Raw genomic sequence first — 22,424 nt, 5'->3', positions numbered from 1 at the left:
TCCAAGCGGTACAGACGTGCCTCTAGTGAATGCGGTGTTGCCTTCGAAACGAGCCGTGGAAAGTTATACTGCAGTGTATATCGGTAATTATGAACACGTAACTTACAGAAGTCGCAATTACACGAGTTGCGAAGTGCGTTTCCGCTGCATTTCTTCTGCCCTTTCCGCACAGGCAGAGCCATCTTGCGGCAAACACAGAAGACCCCCTCCTCTCAATGTACGGCGCTGCCCCGACAGGAGGCGCGCCGCGCGCGCATTGGGACCGGTGCAAGGCGCGTCGCGGTCCCGACTCCCTCTCCCCTGACGACGCTTCGCCGTGCTCCCGGTTGCAGAATCAAGCGCCGTTCCTTTCTTTAGATTACTATCTATCTATCTCTCTGCCTGTGCCGATCACGACGTTTGGCTGGCGTAGATCGTTTCCCCTCCGAGACACCGAGTTCTTTGGTTCGTTCCGTTCACTCAGGCGCACGTTTCGTTGCCGCGCCGAACGCTGCGTTGCTCGACGCTCACCGCGTGATAGGTGGGCGCTAAGTCCGATGCGGGGCGCCTCGTAAGTGATCGCTGTGTCGTAGCGCATTGTCTTATACCCCTTGGCGGGTCGACGGGAACGCTGTCGCGTTCCAGTCTTGAAGGCGAAGCTTAAGCGTCCTACAATTTTTTTCTCATAACTTTGGAGCCTTGTTCAGCACACGTAACTATCCTCCAGGGAAAGCTGACGCTGCGAATTCACACTGCCATGTTGAATGAACGAACAAGGCATGAGGAACTATACGATGGTTTAAAAGTGTGCATTCGAGCTTTATCCAAGGTCTGCGTCCAGGTTTTTAATGCCCTACCTTAAATTGGCCGGCGAAATTTCTGAGCGTGGATCTACTTATGTGTGAACTTTAGGTGCGCTATAAATCAATTGGTATAGCGTCCCCAGGGCGCAAAGAATTGGGTCAATAGCCGGCGACGCCCACGCAGCGATGTGAAGCAGCCACCATTAATTGCAAGTCCCTCGAAACGCGCACCGTCCATTAAGTTAGGCGCTGTGGCTGATTTCGTGTCGCCTGGGCCGTGCCTCCCGTTCTAAGGACGTGGGCTGCATCGATTATCAATTTCGGGCTAAAATTTCATAGGCGGTCTGTGTGCAGCTGGGTGCAAGAGACAGTCCAAGTGATGACTTCACCTTCTGGCTACCTTCTTGGGCGAGCAGCGCACTGCAGCAGCAACTATTACGTCTTCTTTCTGTCGAGCGAAATTCTCTACCTTACGCTGCTTGCGGCAAAACGGGAATTCCATTATTATTTGGTTCAGCCCCACGTACCTAAGGTTCGCGCATAAGTTTTGTTTTTCTTCTGTATTTAATTTCACATGCTTTGCATCTTTCGTTCAACGGAGTCCTGATTATTGGCACGTATTAGCTTAGAATAAACTTTAAAAAGAAACGTCTTCTTTGAACTGTCGCGAACAGGACAGAAAAGAGAGACCTGCCATTTTCGTTGCGATTTTCTCGTCAGAAACACACGAACGGTCCATCATGCAAGATAGCGATGCACGACAAACACTTTTCAGAATGTCAGCCCCCCCCCCCCCCCCCGTCGGAGTTCAAACGATGAAAGCCTATACGGTCGAATGCACTTCATACCTCTCTGCGCAAGCTTCCCGGGTTTGGTGAAAATGAGTATGTTATTGAACACATTTGCTATTCTAATTCTTAATTTTTAAGAAACACATTTGGTGAGTCACTTTATTATTTTGGCAGAAAGGCACGACAATTTTGAAAATGGACTGTTAACGAGAACAATTCCTTCTGATTCGAAATGTTTATGAAAGTGAACGCCCCGGTAAGAGAACAAACGACCGAGTACAACTAATCTGCTTTTTAAAGATTGACCACAACAGCTTGCACTGGGTCTTATGGTTAGAAGGTTACCGTGTTAACTACCGACTGTTGTGGCAACCAAGCGCATCTCAAAAACCGTCTGTAGAAGTTGCGTCGCGCTAACGTGTCTCTGCCACGCATTGTTGTACAGAACACAGCACGACGAGCTTCAGCGCAACGCTAGACCTTGCTATCGCTGTGAATTTACCGCTATTCGGGCTAAACTGGAAAAAAAAAGAAAAAAAAAGAAATTAGAAAAAAAGGAACTTTGTGTTGCGACGGATGTATGCCAGGCTCGTATATAATATGTAACAAGAAAATTTCATCCCATTTAGCACAATTAGATTTGCACAATGGAAGTTGCGTACATCACAAAGAAAACAAAGTAAAAACTTATTTGTCTAACGCACACTATTATTTCCGCGCTACCACACAATTATAGCTCGCTTTTGAATACTATAATTGCTAAAATATTTTCTTAATAATTAGTTATATATATTTTTCTCGATTTCTTATTTTAAGTTATTAATTTTTTATACGACTGCACCCCTTCGCTCTAAGAAACAGCCCTTTATCCGCTGGCTCCTTGTCTAGTAATTGATGTCATGGCACTGAATTGAGACGGAGATGAAAGACTACAGGACGTGTGCTAATGATCGTCTGATTTTATTTCAGACGGACACAGGCACCTATATCGACAAACCGAATAGGAAGTAGGAATCATCGCAAGTGAAAACCAGCATTTTGCCACATGGACAACTTGCCTTCCGCTCAGAGCAATCGACGCGGCACTGACGCAGTTACCAGCCTCTGTGGAATCAAGCAGCCTTCGACAATTTCCTGCGTATCCTAATCCGTATTTCTGTCCATGACGAAACAATCTTTGAACAGTGGTTGACACCCACAATCGTCACAGTGCACTGAAGCCAACTGAAATGCACGGAACCACTGAACAAACCAGCCCAAAAATCCGCGTTCTTGTCTAGTCCCCGTAGTGGGGGAACGAAAATGTGTGAGAAAGAAGCATGCAATAGAAAATAAAACGGTGCATGGTCTTCACTATGGAAGAACGCCGTTGCCGCACTAAACTAGTTGAGAGCCGGAGAAGCCGCTGAAGTTTGCTGCCATGTTATTTTAATATGCACGCACACACACGCACATACAAAGACATATTAACGTATTAGTCTTAAGTTAATAATTAGAAATTTGGTTTCATTATTCCCTACCACTAGGTTAACTAAGGAAGACACATAAATACTGGCGGATTTTTCAGGTGGCCGCTAGCCTGCGATCAAATTCACGAAGCTTTTCATTCCGGCAAGTGACGTGTCCCATTTTTCGCAGCCAGCTTCGCTAACAATGAGTCCATCATCACGACTGCCTGTCAGGATTACTTCTAGCTTAAGAGGTTCTTTTTTCTTTACTGTGTCGATACAGTGGGCGCGCCTATCCGCATAGTATTTTCTGAGATTATTTTTTAACTCTCAACCCAGTAAGTTTACAATTAGTTTAGGCTGCAACTTCACCCACGTTTTGAAGAACTTAAGCTGTGCTCGAATGAAAATAACACGCCGCGGTGGCTTAGCGGCTACGGTGCTGCGCTGCTAAGCACGAGGTCGCGGCATCGAATCCCGGCTGCGGCGGCCGCCTGTCGATGGAGACGAAATTAAAAAAAAAACGCCGGTGTCCCGTGCATTGGAGGCATGTTAAAGAACACTTGGTGGTCAAAATCAATTCGGAGTCCCCCACCATGGGGTGCCTCATTATCAAATAGTGCTTTCGGGAAACCCTAGAACTCAGTTCAATTCGAATAATAATACTGTTCGTTTGTTCATTTTAAAAATTAGAAGATAGCATTGAAGTTGTTGAGCAGAAATGGTGCTTTACTTACATTTCCGTATTCCTTTTCCACCGTAGCCCGAATCTTGGTGAAGTTTCTGGAACAAAAAAGAAAAGAACCATGAGAGCGATGTCATAAAGAGCTGAGTAATGGCGGCAGCGCCCAAGTATCAAATTATCGTTTACTGGGGATGGGAGTTCTCGATATGCGTCACTCCCGTTCGTGTTTGCGTTTTGGCGTTGCCAGTAAAACCTGCAATCCATACTGCAACCTCGAATGCGAAACGACATGGGTAGGCTCCCGATGTTTCTTCTTTTTTTTCTGTCTCTTCCTCTTTTACGATTAAAAGGTGCTTCTTTCCCTCCATGTTATTTACTTCCGTACACGCCATAAAAACCCCCAACTATGCTTTCCTTCAATATGTGGCGCACTAACTTCTTTTTTTCCAGTAAGCGGTAACAATTTTACAATGGACAAGAAATCAGTGGTGCAATTTAGGATCAGATTTCCTCCTCCTGCACGAATGACTTAGACTCGAGAATATAACTGCTATGCAATTGCCTAGACTTTGTGCTTCTCTCGCACTCGTTGCCGCAAGGTTGCAAAAAATTCTGACTTTTGAAAATGGTTGCAAAAAATGAAATCTAACAGATGGTGGATATGAATACAATTTGAGAATGTAAGCTTCAAAAGAAACAGCGTGTAGCCCTTCGGAAAGCTAATATCTGTCCGATTGTACTTGAATAGAAATTCAAGCTACCAAGCCTGCTTATTTAATGAAGAAAAAAAAAGCTTTTTGATTGGAACCAATTCCACAAGTTGATAACTACGGGTCAAGTTTCTTTTGTGAATAGGACCTTCATTTCCTCAGGTTTCACTAACCAGATCCAAAGGAGGCAAATATTCTGTGCTACTGCGTATACGTACATGAAGGTCTCCTACGTTAAATAATTTTGTAAACATAACCGTCGAAGATCACAAAGAGCCGCCCAGGAGTTCTTGCGTACAACACAACCTATTATTATTATTGTTATTATTATTATTATTATTATCCTAAAAGGGGTTTAGGCAGGGGGATGGTAAAAGAATAAATGACAAATTTGTACAAAAATCAAACGTACATACGTATATATATATATATATATATATATATATATATATATATATATATATATATATATATATATATATATATATATATATATATATATATATATATACGTATGTATGTCTTTCTCAAGTCAAATTAAGAATATCCACATGATCAGGATAACAGTCCGTGTTATACTTTTTTTCACAGGTTGGGAAAGAGTAACACAATAAAAAAAGCAACGAGAGATAGAAATGTAACAAAAATGGATTTCAGCCGACAGTCCCTGAAGAGTTATTGTAGAAAAACAAGAGAGAGAAGGATGTCATGTCACGGACGTGCCATCCTTGATGACAAAGGGCTCAAGGGTACGACTGATAAAACCCAACAGACAGAGTAATTCCGCATATGTATGCGAACAGTGGTTAGACGCAAGATAAGCAAACGCGGGTTCGTCTTCCGCCTGGGATGCCACGAGCGCAGGCAACACAATGCGCCGTGTGTGTGTGGCATTCACGCGCGCCTTCTCATTCCGCTTTGGTATACGTCCAACCGCCGCGGCGTGAACGACAGCTACGAGGACGCGATCGGGCATTTTCTCTGTGTCCGTCGTGGCCCCAGTTCGCGAACAAAGTTGTTGCTTATGGAGAAAATCAGTTGCGCGAATTCGTTTCGTAAGGCGTGCAATTACAATTTCTATTAAACCTTCTAGAGGCGGTTCTCACAGGTTATTCTATTTGCATTTAAACAGAGCGTAGCAACGTGAAACTTTGTAAACGTCGCTTTCGCCAACGTAAACGCAACGTCCCCACATGTACTGTCGATAAGCTGCCACGTTCCACGTTCTGCGGCCCGCGTGGGCTCCTTCGTTTCCATCGTAAGCCAAACTTTCCCAAGTACTCGAAGTCCGATACTTTGGAGGCCCACATTTGCGAAGATAACTGAGAACGGCGGGCAGAGCGCATCCCCGACAATCGGGTCAGGAAATGCGATAACCATGCAGAGCACTGCGTTCGTCAAAGAAAAGCCGCAGCGACAGTGAAATTTCGCAATCGCGTGGCAGGCACGCGTTGCATCCGGCGTAACTTGAGAGGCACGCGCCTGACAGTGCGCTCTGGCCGCAGCACTCGAAATCCCCGCTTCTGGGAACAGCGCACACGTGCTCTTTTTCTCACACAGCCGCGCCGGTCGTGACAGAGGGCGGGAAGAACAGACGAACCACGTTTCCATCTTCTGCAAAGCGGGGGCGACACAAAAAAGCGATCACCATGACGACCGGCTTGAATTTCGCATCCATCCATTGCCGCAGCGCTGCGCATCTTCCGCGTGTGTACGCGCAAGCGCTGTCCACGCGCATCCTCTCTGGGAATTCCGCTATGGTTTGCACTATTGTTAGCGTTGTTGCTACGTGCCGCTTTAAAGCAAATATCTTTCCTTGGCTTTTTGGCCATTTTCGTGGTTGGTGGTCGATGGTCGGAGGTCGGGCTCGCATAAAAAAACTAAAGAAATAAAAGTTTGTTCTCTCTTTCTCTTTCATCTTACCCTGTCGTTCGTTCGATCTTTCGTTCGGGTTGTTCGCTTACATCGGCAATCCTCATCGTTGGTTTCTGCGCAATATATTTGCTGTCTCCGTCAAGCGCTGTAGCTGTCTTTCAGTATACAGCACGCCTCCTCTCTGACAGCTTGCTTTTGGACAACCTTCGACTGGAAGGCTGCGAGAATAAAGGAGATACTTCAAAGACCGATCTTGCTGGTTTGATTACGTCATTTGCTTCTTTTTCCCTAAGCTTGCTCATTGACCCCGCTTGCCTACTTTTCGTACATAACTACACAGCTTGTAAGGGCTCGAAAAATGTATTACTCGTTGACTCAATCGTCCGCTGAACGAAGGTTTGTTGGTTTGTTTATTCGGTGATTTACTGATCGATTCAGCCATTCACATTAGAATATTAGCACCATGGAATGTTTGAAGAGAAACCGAATAATAACTATCTGACGACAGTAGCCCATACTAGGGTGTTTTCGTGCAGGCTATCGATCTGTCGGTGCATGTATTGAGGAAACTAAGCTCAAACGGGCAGATTTCTTTTCAGAAATTCTATAAAATGCAAGTGAACGGTCAAATTCCAAAACACATGGCATGGGTTGTAGAAATAAACTCCCCCTGCATGTCTTGGTAGACCAAATTTGTTCACACATGTGAACAGTGAGAAGTGCCCAGATTCCATGTGACTATTTCATTTGCTTACCTGAGTTACTACTAACAGCCGTCATGAGTTCACGACTCCTCGATATAGTTGCGACCGGCAGCAGGGTACGCCCCCCCCCCCCCTCCGGCCACATGCAGTTGTCCAGCCTCATGGCTCACTTCAAGGCAGCTCGCTTGAAGACAGCAACGTCGTCTCTCCTGACAGTCACGAAGAGCCCACCAAGGCCGTTATGGTCGGCCGTTCACCCCGCGACAAAACTTCGGACACAGGTGAAGCAATTATGGGAAACGAGCCGGCGGCCTCGAAAAATGGGCTGTTGAACGTCCACGCCGGAGTTGAGGTCCGTGCAAGGCTACGATTCTTCACACCTGTCAGCCGCACAAATTGGCGCGACCACGGAAAGTTGGCATACCATCCACGGAAAGTCAGCGTAACATCCCGGCTCTCCTGTTTGTGCCCAGTGATGTGCGTGTTTCGTGCCGTCGTAGGGAAAGGAAACGAAACCTCTAGATTGGCAGGACATGAGGTCATCAGTCTCCTGACGTCGGATTGGGGGAAGCGACTGAACATGACGACGCAGGGCATAAAAAGCGGTCGAGACGGCCAGAGAAGGAGGACGCTCGTGAACAGCGTGGCATTCGGACATACTAAGACGCTACCATAGTGTGCTGCGATAGTTGGAGCCGTGCTGTAAAACTCAACCATGTACTTTTTTTATTGTAATCTTTTTGTTAATTCTCTAAAACGTCGCTCGGAACCCTTTCGCCCGGCACCTGGCACGGCCCCATCAACGGAAACTTCGTTAGCCGCGCGGATCCCCGACTTCCCAACAATATGCTTACAGACGCCTTTGGGATTTTTATGAGAATCCCTGTGTACCGGAAAACTTTAACGATGGGAATTCCGGGACACACTAAAACGCTTTCCTGAAATCTGAAGAACATTCGGTTGTGGCAGACGCCAGCTTCTGAAGCGTCATTTTCTGGGAAGCAGGACATGCAAAAGGATTCACGAGCTACCCGTGAGGAGGCTTTGGCTGAGCTGCGGGGTGCAACGAGGTCTACTTGTATTTCGGTGGAGGATTAATTTTACAAAGGCGCTGTGTATGGCTGCGATCTGGAAAAAAAGATGTGTCCGAGATGTTGACAAAAACAAATCATCATGTGGGTCGATCCTGGTGATATAGTAGAAAGGGTCCAAGCTCAATGGCACATACCCCTGTGGGCTCGGGGACCTGTAGCGTGCCCTTGAACTGCGCTTGTCTCACGTGGGACCCAAAGAGATCCCAGCCACAAGGGTAATAGAATGCATAATGTAACCGCGCAAACGACAATGAACGAAGAAGGAAACACACTGGACGGTGTGCTTCCTTCTTCGTCCGTTGTCGTTTGCGCGGTTACATTATGCATTCTAATATCGACCACCAACTAGCTCGCCTTTCTCAGTTACACATCTGTTACACAGTTACATCTGTGTAACAGATGTCTTTGAAAGAAATGTTTTGCACAACTTTTTCAAAAAGGACTGTAAAAAAATTCTCGGCGCCAGTCGCGCAAACGCGCTAGTGCCACTGCTCGCGCGTTCGTCGTCGTCTTCTTCCACAGCTGGCTCCGTTGCCACTCATCATTCTAACGTAAAATTTCACTTCCCTTCTGTCGTCGTTATGGGGAGGCCGTATTTACAGGGGTATAAACTATTGCTTAAGGGTGTATGAGCGATTCATTGTCTTAGGTGACGGACACATTTAATAACAGAGGTGATATGCGAATGTGTATTAAAAATAATATCTAACTAAAGAAATGAAAACGAAAAAGTAAAAGCTAAACAGAACAAATAGAAAAAAGAAAACAAGACAAAACAAACAGCGAAGTTACATATTTGTGCCTTTATTCAACCAATATGGCATGACCACCATATAGAACTTCATATAGTTCTTCGCCCTCTTTCATCCCCCCCATCCCGCTCCCATGTGTAAGGTAGCAAACCAGTTAAGCTAAACTGGTTAACCTCCCGGCCTTCCTGCTCCACATTTACCTTCCTTCCTTGAGCAATAGAGCTTCGCTGGTCTCCTAGTTTTTAGCGTTCCTTTCATAAATACAGTTCCTTGCTGCCTTACCCACGTATTCAGGAAAGCGCCTAAACTTGAAGTCCATAAGTCCATGCTTGACTTGGTCACGATAACGGTTGGCGTGAACGCGCCCAACATGCTAATTGAATACCTTTCTTTGGGGGCTTTCGGGTCAGGCGTTATCTTGAGCAACTGAACCGCGGGCTTCAGGTCAAGGTGCACTTCTGAATACGGGGGTTGGATGTCATTGAACCAATTAACGTCATCGTCGTTGTTGTGCAGTCGTTATCACGCTGTGTTGTTATAATTACCGTCACTACTGCGCCACCGTCTTCATCGCCGTCACTATCACGCAGCAGTCATTGTCGCCGTAGCGCAGCTGTAGTGATGCCACCGTTTTTGTATTTGTCGTGCTGTCGTCGCTATAACACAGACGTCGTCGGTTTCGTGTCCCAGTGTCCGTCGTTGTCATCACTGTCGTCGCGTTAACTTCTTTTTGCAGTTAATAACCATTCAAACATTTTCAAGCAGTGCCCGATCCAAGGCTTGGTGAACGAGTGAACAAAACTGAGCCGTTTACTAGCTCTCATGACTTTTCCTCGCAGTAAAACCCCACATGGGAGAAAGAAAAACGGAAAGAAAAGTGGAGGGAGAAAGCAAATACTCAGTGTAGGGTCGGGGACCTGCAAGAAGACAACGTACACAACGGTGCTGAGGCTGTCATTGTATAAGCAAGGCCACGAAGAAACACACAGAAAGGAAGGACATGTACTATATGACTGGGACGTGGTTGTAAATCTGGGGTCATCCTCTCGCGCGTGTCCCTTCGAGTTGTTTTTTTTTTTGCATGTAGCTCTGGTATAGCTTTGCGATGAGCCATCTAAATGAAGCAAAAGGCTTAATTAGGTCTTGCCAATTCTCTATTCGTATCCTTCATTCCATCTTCCATTCGCACTCTGAACGCGCGCTATCAGAACGTGGCCATAGAAAGGTGTCAACATTTAAACTAATGAACACCTTTTCGTGAAGATGGAAGTCCGCTGTTCCTAAACAAAGTATGTCATCTGCCTTGTAAGCAATCAGCGTGACGTTTATGTAATACGTAGGTCCGCTAATAAAAGCCATTCAACGCGAACGGCCATTGAGAAGTTCAACTTTAACAGTTCGGTGACGCAGAGTGAACTTGTGACGTACAGCGTGCTTTCACAGTGCTGTCAAAGACACGATCGAGCAACGCAGGGGGAAACGACGGCGTGCCAAAAATGTAACGAGCCGGCCAGTCAAACTTGGAGAATAAAATTGATTCTGGAACGTTTTGTGCACAATGAACGAAGACGACAAGAAAAGGACCAAGACCATAGTTGTCAGTCTGCGCTGGTCTTTGTGCCCTTTTCTTGTTGTCTTCGTTCAGTGTGCGCAAAACTTTCCACAATGAAGTCAAACCAACTAGCTCGCCTTTCAATCTTATTGTATAAGATTGCATCCCCGCGCGGAAACCTTTCTTCCTGCATTCGCACATATAACAAAGACATGTCAATTACAAATGCTATAATTATAACGTGGCGCCATTTCCTGGTTAAACACAAGTGTGCTGTTTCGATAACTGCTTCCATGATGTCAGTCAAGCTTCCTGTAGTAAGTATAAAGAGGCGTCGTATGCGAGCATTTCATGCTATGCACCTTAATATAGTGAGACACACGCGGCTTGCGTACGCGAAAACCCAAACTCCATTTAGACCCGCTTCGGTCTTATAGGACCAAAGGGTTTGCGTAGCCAAGCGGAACACAATGCCGTCCCGTAACCTAAAGGTCACTAATATAATTTTTTATAGTTGATGTTTGACACGTGAACCCCGAAGGACCGCCGGCGCGCCTCCGAGGCACATTGCATGCACAGAAATGAAATACAAGGGAAAAAGGAAAGATGGCGTACCAGTAGTGTGTATTGTGACCAGCAATAACCGTGTTTGTGGAAAATGGAGCGCTCTTCCGTGTTTGCGGGCAAGATGCACGGCATTCGCCGATGCATGTTACATGAGCGAGGCCAATATCTTGCAGTGCGCGGAAGGGCTTGCGGACGCCCTCTTGCTGCAGTTGGCGTGCATACGCCCCACTGTGCAGGCTGGACCCAGTACAGCGATGACCATATCGATTGCCCTGCGCGCTGCCAGCCATGGGGCGCTGCACGCCAGCAGCTGCGACCACGCGCGCCGCGGTCTTCTTGCCGGTGACCTCAATGCAGAGAAATGAATGCATTTGCCTTCGTGACGCTCGCCGACGCGCTTTCTGCTGCTACTGCTGCTGCTGCTGTTAATTTTGTTGTTATTGTCACGTTAGTTTATTTATTTATTTATTTATTTATTTATTTATTTATTTATTTATTTATTTATTTATTTACAATGCCTCAAAGGCCCCCGAGGGGTTTTACATGAGGGTTAGGCGCGTCCAATTGTGGATGAGTTCTTCAAGAATGCGTTTGTAACGATGAAGGTTCCCATGAACTACAGCACCAGTGGGAAAGCCATTCCAGTGCTTTGACGTTCAAACGAATAATGAAGACAGATGGGCAATAGTACAGATTTGATGAAGATACACGACCTTGTCGTGAGTGGTGCTGTTGGAGTGGCAGAATTAAGGCTGGCACAATGTTGGAAGTCCGAGGAGATCCGTGACGAAAATGTATGGTATAGAGAGAGATGGGCTGCTTTACGGAGAAGTGCAAGATTAGGAAGGTTGGCTCTGTGCAAAGAGTGCAACTCTGGATACAACGCGCAAACTTCCCCTCGTGTGTTGTGCGCAAACGTATAGCTTTCGTTTCTGTGGCTACGGCCTTACTCACGAATATTGCTATGCGATCTCCTTGTAGTACTGAAAGTTTCCTCGTCCAACAAAAAAGAAGCTCGCAATCACGCAAACAAAAGTAATGTGTGTTAGGCCTGCTGAACAACACCTATAGATTGTAGGAACCTTCGAACAACGCTGATATCTTTCGGTGTCCACGCTATTGCTACAGTAGTTTCTTCGAGCTATCATGTGCTTTGTTCCCAGATTGCCAGAATGCACACTTGCTTCAAGCAGGAGTCCTGTGGTGCGCATATTGCTCCTGCTAAACTACATAAAAAAAACCCTTATTTGACGACTTAACACCGTGGAAACACACTTCCTTGCCGATCGTGAGGTCAGTGCTTCTGTTCAAAAACAATATATGTAACCCTGAGGCAGCCCTGGTTTATTACCACCTCGGGAACGCTTAGTTACCGGACTTCAGATACTGCCACTGAATTAGCTGCACTAGCAGCACTAAATATTTATTTCCATGCTCGACCAAACGGGTGAGTCGTGAGCGATCACCACCGACTCGCGAGAGGCCCTTATGTTCGCGAAGTCACTATGCATGCAAAAGTAGCTTATAAGGGACTTCAGTCCCCTTACGTGCTAAAGATAGCGGAGAAGTGGTTCTTGTGGGGAAGGAGGAAAGGCTAGCACTATTTTCTGCAACCCATGCGGGAGCACGGCTCAGCGCCAGAAGGGTACGCACCATAGAGTTGTGTTGCACCTGTTTTCCCTCCCACTGTGTCATACAAGGCAAGGTTCATGCTATAGTCTCTCCGCTGGAGCCGCCCACAGTAGTTCAACACAATCGATACAAGTACGGCTTCCGAGAAAAGAATCGCCGCTGCTGCTATTCAGTGTCACGTGGAGTCCGCAGCGGTACGTCTTTCTGGTAGGACGCAATGCCTCTGTATGGACCGCTCTAAAACACTGATGCATCACGAGAATTTCAGGTGCCACGAAGCCTCAGTAGGCCTGAACAAACATTGCACCGCTTAAGGCCTGCACGAACTACACTTTAATTGATGTGTTCTCTGCCTGCACGAGAACGTGAAGGTGTGGGAAATTCAGAGGCCGTGAAGATGCATGCGCTCAACGGCGCTTCTAATGTTATGGAGAGCTGTGTGCCTTATGCAGACTTTATGAACGTGGGCAACTTTAGTGTACGCGTGGGTTCCCGTCGATATATGCGCTCTTCGTGTGATCACATTGTGTATACGGTGTTTCTGGAAAAATACAGCGTGCATAACCAACCAGATCGCTGCCACGACAATTATCGCCAGCTTCTCATTGAAGTCAGCATCTCCACCTCCTAGGACAATTGTTGAATACATATCTACGCCATGGTAGAACAGTGCTGACGTCTCCGTTTTATTTATGCGGGCGTACCTAGGTTGCTCACAGTATGGTTAGGACGCGGCAGGCTAAAATTGTGGAACCAACTATACTGCACCCTAAAAATTATGGAGCGCTGACAACTTCAGTACTTGAAGCGGAGAAGGTTATGGTAATTGTCGATAATATAGTTTCATATGCGACAAACGGTAAGGGCCAGAAGCGGCATTGCTACTGCTTCTTTCTTTTTGGCCTTAAAGAGCGGATGGGTAAAATTTAACTGGCGACTCTGCAGTGACATAGATAAGCTCGCCATTTTCTCTATCCGTATAGTTAACGCACACGCATTCGCGCATCAAAAGGATACCTACTGTGGTTCTTAGACCTGCGAGCTAAGCATTATGAGCTATACTTTCAGGGTGATGTCGCATCCATCTTTCGAGGGATGGACGACACAATGCACGTGGGAGCATGCAATTCAGCAATTATGGCGAAGACTGTGCCCTCACCAGCAATGCCAAACAAAGGGCCTCTTTTCGATAATATAGTTTCATATGCGACAAACGGTAAGGGCCAGAAGCGGCATTGCTACTGCTTCTTTCTTTTTGGCCTTAAAGAGCGGATGGGTAAAATTTAACTGGTGACTCTGCAGTGACATAGATAAGCTCGCCATTTTCTCTATCCGTATAGTTAACGCACACGCATTCGCACATCAAAAGGATACCTACCGCGGCTCTTAGACCTGCGAGCTAAGCATTATGAGCTATACTTTCACGGTGATGTCGCATCCATCTTTCGAGGGATGGACGACACAATGCACGTGGGAGCATGCAATTTAGCAATTATTGCGAAGACTGTGCCCTCACCAGCAATGCCAAACAAAAGGGCCTCGCAAATGATGCACGTTCATAGCTGTCTTGCACAGTTTTTTACACGACAAAACAAAGGGTAAGGTCGTACCTGCGTTCGTGCGTCACTCCTATTTTTTTCCGGTGTAACATGGAGCGTACCACAAGTATGGACTCTGCCGTCATCTCCCGTCATCTGCCAAGATGCTCCCACCACGCAGAGCGGGTGTCGGAAACACAGGGGAACACGCACGACGTACATATTAATGTGACAAGTGTGGCGTCCCATTGAATTTTTGGCAGATCGCATCTATGTAAATAGCTTCAATCCGCGAAGAAGTCGAATCGCACGCATTAATGCGACAGGAGAGGGTAGTTCGTGACGGGGTAAGTCGTCTCACCCTCGGCGTGTTAACTCTGGTGTGAGCGCATTGTCTCTCTTGTTGCCATTTCCGTACTGTATAATAGCGCGCTGTAGTTTCAAGTATGGATTGCCTTGCAACTGAACCAAAGAAAAGTTAAGTGGGAGCTTAATAAAATCCCTACAGTTTCGTGAAAACGAAAGCAAGCTAATCAATGTCGGGGTAGGTGAAGTCGCCGAAGAAATGCATATCGGCTTTTGGAAACTTGTTTCTGATTTCTAAAATGTTATCACGCAGGTTAGTGACGAAGGTGTCTTGGCTGTCAGGCGGTCGGTAGCCGACGCCAAATAAGGATTTTTACGTTTTATACGCAACGCACACCCATAGTATTTCTGTCGAAGTAGCGGTGTGTATGATAAAGGATTTAATGTGTTTTTTTGGAGTAATAAGAAGCCCCCTCCCCACCGATCGTTCCTTTCTTTTCTGAAGATACTAAAGTTGCGGTAATCGAACAGGATCTCTGCATCAGTAATTTCGAAACGTAACCCAATTTCGCTTAGTAACAGAATATCGCAGCCGATGTTTGCGAGATATGAGCAGGGTTCTGTTCTCTTGGGAAATACTCTAGGTATGTTTATGAACGATAAGGGTAGGACCGAGTGTAAGTTGCTGTTCCGAATCAAGTAGGAATGATAAGTATGCACACCACTCGGCTTATTACGCGCCAGCTACTGTGGGCACTGCGTGATGGTGTCGGTTGTCTCATCGCGCATAAAGATACAATTATTTATCCGCAGTTTACCGATATTTAGCTTGAACAGCAGATTTCTTACTTTCGCATAAGTTAATAATTTTTTGCCGTGCAAGACTTGTTTGAATCGAAAAACCCTCCCGTACGGCGAACTGTGTGCCTTTTAGTTTGGGAACCTTGAATGGAATCTGCTTGTCTTCAAAAAAACGTAAATTTGACAATGATCGGTCAACATTTTTTGGTAGCGTATTTTCCTAAGCGGTGCGCTCGTTCTATCTTCGCAGGATCAATTGCTATGCCGAGGTGTTCCGAGCACATTTCAAGTAATTTGTTTTCGGCGCTTGACCATGTATATCGTGGATCGTCTGGTATGCCAAAAAAGAGCAAATTATCTCTCAGCATGCGGTTTTCTGCGTCTTCACAGAGAGATTCTATTGCTCTTAATTTCTCACAGATACCTCCTGCAATTGACCCACTGGAGTAATCTGATCCGGGTAATCTGAGTTGAATTTAACTCCACGGTACGGCCGGTTCTGGTAGATAGCTGTTTTAATTCTACGTCCACAGACGCCTGCCAATGCTTAAGAGTACACAGCTCACCACGAATATCGTTTTTGCCAGCCTCTATTCTAAGGACTGTAGAAAATACAGCTGGAAGCACCTCGTCCTTATCGGGACCAGGATTTTTCTCCATGTCGCCGGAGATTAATACGAGCATCTCGGCAACTGTATGTGCTGTCAGTTCACAACATAGATTGAACACCTTAGACAACTCTTTATACCAGAAATAAGAAACAATCACTGCTCCTAAAACAGCGAGAGTAATTCAAATAACTGAACTGGAAGAGCAAGAACCGTGAGTGTTCCATTCCTGAACATGCGTCCTGCCCCAAAGGAACGCCGTCGTGGTGCGCTTTAAGTACGGCATCGGACAGTGTGCTGGAAGCGAGGTTACACGGGCGTGGTTGCCATTCGAAGTTGCTAGTCGTATCCAGAAATGCAAAGAGCGTCCACGAGACCGATTTCGTCCGATTTTCGAGTGGTAGCGCTGTTGGAACTGGGGTGCCCGGCGAAAGACTACCAGTCAAGTTACCCAGCAGCAGGGAAGCCTGGAAAAGCAAGAATCGTGATTGCTCCATTCCTGAACATGTGCCGTGCCCCGAACGAACGCCGTCGTGGTGCGCTTTAAGTACGGCGTCGGACAGTGCGCTGGAAGCAAGGGCACCTGGGCGTGGTTGCCAGTCGAAGCTGCCTGTCGTATCCAGTGTAAAGAGCGTCCACGAGACAGATTTCGTCCAATTTTCGAGTGGTAGCTTTGTTGTAACTGAGTACCCCCGGCGAAAGACTGCCGATAGCCTATCCAGTCAAGTTGCCAAGCTGCCGGGCAGCCTGGAAGAGCAAGAACCATGAGTGCTTCATTCCTGAACATGTGTCGTGCCCCCTGTTCGTCTTATGCTCGATAAATTGAACAATATTCAAATTTTATTGTAATAGCAATTATATGGACACTCCAGGCGCATTTCTGTCGTCGCCGTCGCCGTGATGTTTCGTATAGAGTCCAAGGACGATAACACCGTCCCCACGCGCCGTATGCTGCATCTGCGAATAAAAGCTTGCGAGGATGAGCCGACGATGGCGGCTCATCCTCGCAAGACGCAGGGACCCGGGAGGAGGGAGGGGGTGGGGGCAGGCGTTCTACTCCTGCTGCGGTTGCGTATGGTGTGGCCGCACGTGGTCGTGTGGGCCCTATCTTGAAAGCGCTCTGCGATCGGGACCTAGTCTAGGCGTCTAGGCGTACCGAGGGTCGATAGCTTCGTGTGTGCTGTGTTCTCGCCGCTTAGCATGCGTTGAATCAAGAGGCAGCACGAAGATCCATTCGCTCGCTCATGCTGACACGCTTCCTCACTCGAGCGTTTTGACAGAGACTTTCCGCATGGGTCTAAAAATTAATCTGCAGAAAACTAAAGTAATGTTTAACAGCCTCGGAAGAGAACAGCAGTTTACAATAGGCAGCGAGGCACTGGAAGTCGTAAGGGAATACATCTACTTAGGGCAGGTAGTGACTGCGGATCCGGATCATGAGACAGAAATAATCAGAAGAATAAGAATGGGCTGGGGTGCGTTTGGCAGGCATTCTCAGATCATGAACAGCAGGTTGCCACTATCCCTCAAAAGAAAAGTGTTTAATAGCTGTGTCTTACCAGTACTCACCTACGGGGCAGAAACCTGGAGGCTTACGAAAAGGGTTCTACTCAAATTGAGGACGACGCAACGAGCTATGGAAAGAAGAATGATAGGTGTAACGTTAAGGGATAAGAAAAGAGCAGATTGGGTGAGGGAACAAACGCGAGTTAATGACATCTTAGTTGAAATTAAGAAAAAGAAATGGGCATGGGCAGGACATGTAATGAGGAGGGAAGATAACCGATGGTCATTAAGGGTTACGGACTGGATTCCAAGGGAAGGGAAGCGTAGCAGGGGACGGCAGAAAGTTAGGTGGGCGGATGAGATTAAGAAATTTGCAGAGACGGCATGGCCACAATTAGTACATGACCGGGGTTGTTGGAGAAATATGGGAGAGGCCTTTGCCCTGCAGTGGGCGTAACCAGGCTGATGATGATTATGATGATGATGATGATGATGATGATGATGATTCCGCATGGCGTGACACCATGCTTTATAATTTAGTTGGTAAGCGAATGTTCACAAGTTTATACGGCCGATAAAGCTACTATACTATCCTTACTTCGTATAGCTGTCTACTAATTTGCTATCGCAATCGATGCCTCCGTGAAACCGCGACTTTTTATGTATGTCTCAGAAGTGTTGAGCTCTAGCGCCAAAAAGACAATGGTCACTCCTAATGCGGACACCGACGAAACCTATAAGCTAAACTATATATAGCCATATAGCTATATAACCAAACCATATAGCTAAGAAGACGCGACAAGATGGCTTCGGGGAAGAGTTAATAAATGCCGAAAAGCTTCAGAAAGAGAGGTGACTGATAGATAGGAAGCGAAGGAAGCTGTCAAAAGAATGAGAGTACAGAAGGCATGTGACAGATTCAGTACTGACTTTTCAAACTAGCTCGTCGTCTCATTGCTTACAGATGGTTTGGTGCTGGTCTCACATGCTCAGCCTCACGTGGCGTACGATTAACTGCCATGCCACAAACAAAAAGAACGTCCAGTATGAAACGCCCTCGTATGCGAAGGGGGCGCAGCAGTAAAATATTCCTTAGTTTGCTCGCAAGTGTGCCAGGCGGCAGTGTGTTCTTGTAAACAGAAGAACAAAGAAAAGTAAGATATGACAGGATAGGCGAGGAAAGCAAAGGCAGATGGTTGGGCGATCGGATGGGCATTTGTCTTGCGGCGGTTGGCAAAATGGATAACGAAGGAGTAGGAGAGTGAAAGTTTTTTGTTTTTTCTCGCGCTTTTCTAGTAAATAGAACGCATACATGGAGTTGCGCTCACGTTCCAACGTATTATAACATACACTGTGATGCTGTAGTTCTTTATGACAGCAGCTTCGAGAGAGTGACCTATCGACACGTAATTTTTATCAGAACTGTGATATGACGCTTGTACGTATGTCCACTATTTATAAAGGAGTTCCAGCAAAGGCGCCTTTTTCTTTCTTTCCGGTTTCTTTTTTAATGTTGCGTGTGGCCATTTCGCACGTACTGCAGCTCCCCATTGGATTTTTAGCAAGTGTTCGAACGCATCAGTGGGAATTACGGAGCGGCACTCAATGGCCCTCGTTGGAAGCATCTTAGTGAAAGAAATATCTTCGGTAGCCTAATGTAATACCCCCTAACAGGGGTCTTTAAGGTAATAAAGTGAAAGTGAAGAAAAGCACTTCACGTTCAGCGACCCTGTCTACCCTGAGCACAATTTGTTCAATAATTTTAGGCATAACTAACTAAGCAACCTTATGGTATCTTCGGCCGCTGGCATGTATCCACTGCGTCCGAGCCACCGGTTCTGTAAGGATACGCCATTTAGGGAGGATACAAACACTTCTGACGATAGTTTGTCAGCTTTTTTCGAGCCCTCCCGGCCACAGATATTGAGGAACATCTTACACAAGCTGCTGTTCGCAGTTCTACCATAGAACATGCCTTTAAATGAAATATTTGACCAACGTCACGTGGCCACATCTAGGACAGATTCGGAGTGGCTCGCACCAAAAAATCTACAGCACCTGCTAGTGCTTCCCTTTTAATGTTTCGCATTGAAAGCTAGGTGACTTTCCCTTGAGCGTTGTGTTTCAAGCAGTCGAACATGGAACCGAACTTCAGGATGCTCCAGATAGGTCAAAAACTACCCGTTCATGATGACTCTGATCCCATCACCGTGTTTAAAAGCCTTTCCCTTTTACGTTTCTTGTCATTATGCAAGAAAAAGTGATGCGTGCAGACAGGACACATGAGAAGGGAAGTGGACAACACGAACGCCGACAACACGAACACGACAACACGAAACACTAACGGCGTTCGTGTTGTCCACTTCTCTTTTCTTGTGTCCTGTCTGCACGCTTCACCTTTTCTTGCATATTGAATCCTTACCAACTAGCTCAGCTTTCTGTCGCTCTAAGTTTTTTGTCGAGGTTCTTGTTAGAAAAAGGCTATTTCGATAAGCTTTGTTTCCCAATTACTATTTATTCATTGTTGAGTCATTAACGCACAGAAACTGTGATGTTGCAAGAGCATGCGTCACGAAGTGGTGTCCACAGGCATACATGCTTTGCTTGAGGCACCTTCGCACTAACGGCCACAGACCACAAGAAAACGAAGCCTCAGACATGAGGTGACAGAACCGAAATGAGAATGCCTTATAGCTGTGTACTTTTGTCTACTTATGAAAAGAGCACTTCGTTGGTAATTATGGCTCCAAAGTGCAGCAGCCCAAATAACACAATAGGATATCCAAGATAACAATGCCGCAACTGATCGAGTGTCCATGCATGCCAACGAAGTCAAAATTCTGAGCGTCAATGAGAGGAAGACTGATAAACACGTATACAATGGTAAAAATTCGCCAAAGGCTCTTGTTGAGGAAGCAGTGGCCAGCATCAACAAGCACCGCCTGATCCGAGCGTGCAGTCGTCAACGCTAAATTCAATAAATTTTTGAAGCTGGAGATGATTTTGTTGAACATATTTGGGACACAGTAGCAATAGAGCCACTGCATATAAAATTGGAACGAATATATCTGACCTCGTCTGCAATATTATGGCTATTTCTGAAGAGGTCATTATATCCCAAAATACCACGCGAAAATGGTAAATTGGTATCAGCTTCGGCACGGAAGAGGAGGGGACACGTGTGCGTTATAGGCATAGCACTATTAATTTACTCTGGCGTCAATAGGGCACGCATACAGAGTGAAGAGGAAACGGCTCAACACATAAGCGGACACAAAACGGGTGCACTTCCCTGAAATTTTCTGCTTCTCTCGAGGAAAACACGTATATTAAACAACAGCCTTTCATTGAGAAAAAGGCTTTATGATAAGGTCGACAATTGGTATGGCTGCTAAACTGGACGGTCCAAAGGGCAGAGTTATATGCTTACGAAAGAGAAATTGAACATAGACGATACGAAAACATGCCCGGCTTCTCCACATGTCGAAAATATGCACGACATGATCAAAAATGTGATCTGAAATTTCAGATTATGAGCGCTTTTTTTTCTTGTACAACAACCCTCGCATTCAGCATCCGGTTGAAAGAGTGATAGAGTAGCGAACAAGCCATTAGCGCAAAATAGCAGTGGCCTTGCCTGCTTTATTAAATGAAAATGTGAGCGCGTGATTGCGCGATACAAATAAGCATCTATTGCCTTTTGAAAGTGGACTCCTAGGAGACCGCCTTAGCGAATTTAAGTTAATATAGAAGAATCGCTTGGTTTCGTAAATAAGGTTATCGGAAAACGAAAGGAAAATAGTTTTCACACGAGATAAATCTGATGGTTATGCGGTTCACCAGTGTGAACAAGCCAGCCCCGAAAGTCCAACATGATATGGCTCAAACACATCGAACGCGCTGTGAAAACGACGGTGGCACACATGGCCTTGCCTCACGTTAAACGACACGTTTTGTTCAGATAGTCTAAACAAAGGAAACATATTGAAAGTGAGAGTATAGGTTGTAGAAGCACGCAAATGCAGGCGAAGCCTGTACAGTGCAGAGGAATGCTTTGCTAAATATATAATAAGTTTATGCTTCAATCCGGTTGCAATACGGTGAGCGCGCGTGCGTGTGTGTGCGTGTGTGTCTACATGGTTAACGGTGCCTTTTAATACGCGAGTACGCTTGAAGTGCCCGTGATCAGATAGTTATTCCTATCCCGACTGCTACACTGTGTTCACGCGATGATGTTCTTCGGAGAATTGTACGAATGCAGTTTTTATGTCGAAGTGACATCGCAGCATAAATGTACTCGACACCTCTGTGAATATCCTAAATCTAAGCAAGTACCACTGTATTCGTGCGGCTTATCTCTACATTTAGCAGTACCATCTAGAGAGCAAGAATTGTAGAAAATTGAACCCCGTATGTTACTTCTTTGAAAAATACTAAACCGAACATCAGGCACTAAAGAAATGCCCGAAATGCAGCTTTTTCTCTCACCTGAGGTCCTCTAGCAACTCGACGTCTTGCTGATGTTTCGTTTGCAGTTTTGTAATTTGCTCATTGTGGATGTTCTTCAGCTGTGTGTGGGCCTTCACCTGAAAATGCAAAGACAATGTTCTGCATTAGAATGACTTGGAATGTCCCTGCTGCAGCATGCAGCTACGGTATCGTTATTCGGGAGGCAAATTTAGCGCCATTTTCTGACGGGACTTATTCGGTACTCCTCTCAAGATTTCTTTCATTCATAGAGTAGACATTTGCAGAAAAAAAAACATGTGATGATTTTGTTCGGTCTTAGTGCGACTAGGCGACCTACAAGGAGATAAGCAAACAGCGTGCAGAGATGGTGTAACCGCTGCGCGCAACCATCCGAGAGTGAGAACAATCTCGGGAAATCTCAGCGTGGCGATATCGCTACTCGCTAATATTTTAAGTCATCGTACAGCGCAGGGCTCAGTTCAAGCCTGGGAGGAAAGCCGAACCGCGCCTTTGGGCGATCGAAACTGCACCTCCCCTTCCCCGTTTTGCGATCACGAAAAAAGGGGTGCCCCAGCTCGGAGTGCAGACGAGACGGGTGAAACA

General features: G+C 46.1%; 2 protein-coding genes across 7 annotated transcripts in view; one reads left to right on the top strand and one right to left on the bottom strand.

The window, feature by feature from the left end:
* LOC135895998 (polyunsaturated fatty acid 5-lipoxygenase-like) overlaps window positions 1–22,424 on the top strand; it is a 443,319-nt gene that overhangs the window by 309,153 nt on the left and 111,742 nt on the right. The gene's annotated exons all lie outside the window — the stretch shown is intronic.
* nwk (nervous wreck) overlaps window positions 1–22,424 on the bottom strand; it is a 179,391-nt gene that overhangs the window by 156,592 nt on the left and 375 nt on the right. For all 6 annotated transcript variants that reach the window (XM_065424270.2, XM_065424274.2, XM_065424272.2 and 3 more), the window contains exons 2-3: window positions 21,840–21,937; window positions 3,759–3,804 (exon numbers count right to left, since the gene is read on the bottom strand). In XM_065424270.2, the coding sequence (XP_065280342.2) occupies window positions 3,759–3,804; window positions 21,840–21,937 (144 nt within the window). The remainder of the gene's footprint in view (window positions 1–3,758; window positions 3,805–21,839; window positions 21,938–22,424) is intronic.

Source organism: Dermacentor albipictus, chromosome 3 (genome assembly GCF_038994185.2).
Source record: "Dermacentor albipictus isolate Rhodes 1998 colony chromosome 3, USDA_Dalb.pri_finalv2, whole genome shotgun sequence".
NCBI classification, from domain to species: Eukaryota; Metazoa; Arthropoda; class Arachnida; order Ixodida; family Ixodidae; genus Dermacentor; species Dermacentor albipictus.
This window is presented reverse-complemented; position numbering and strand designations above follow the sequence as displayed.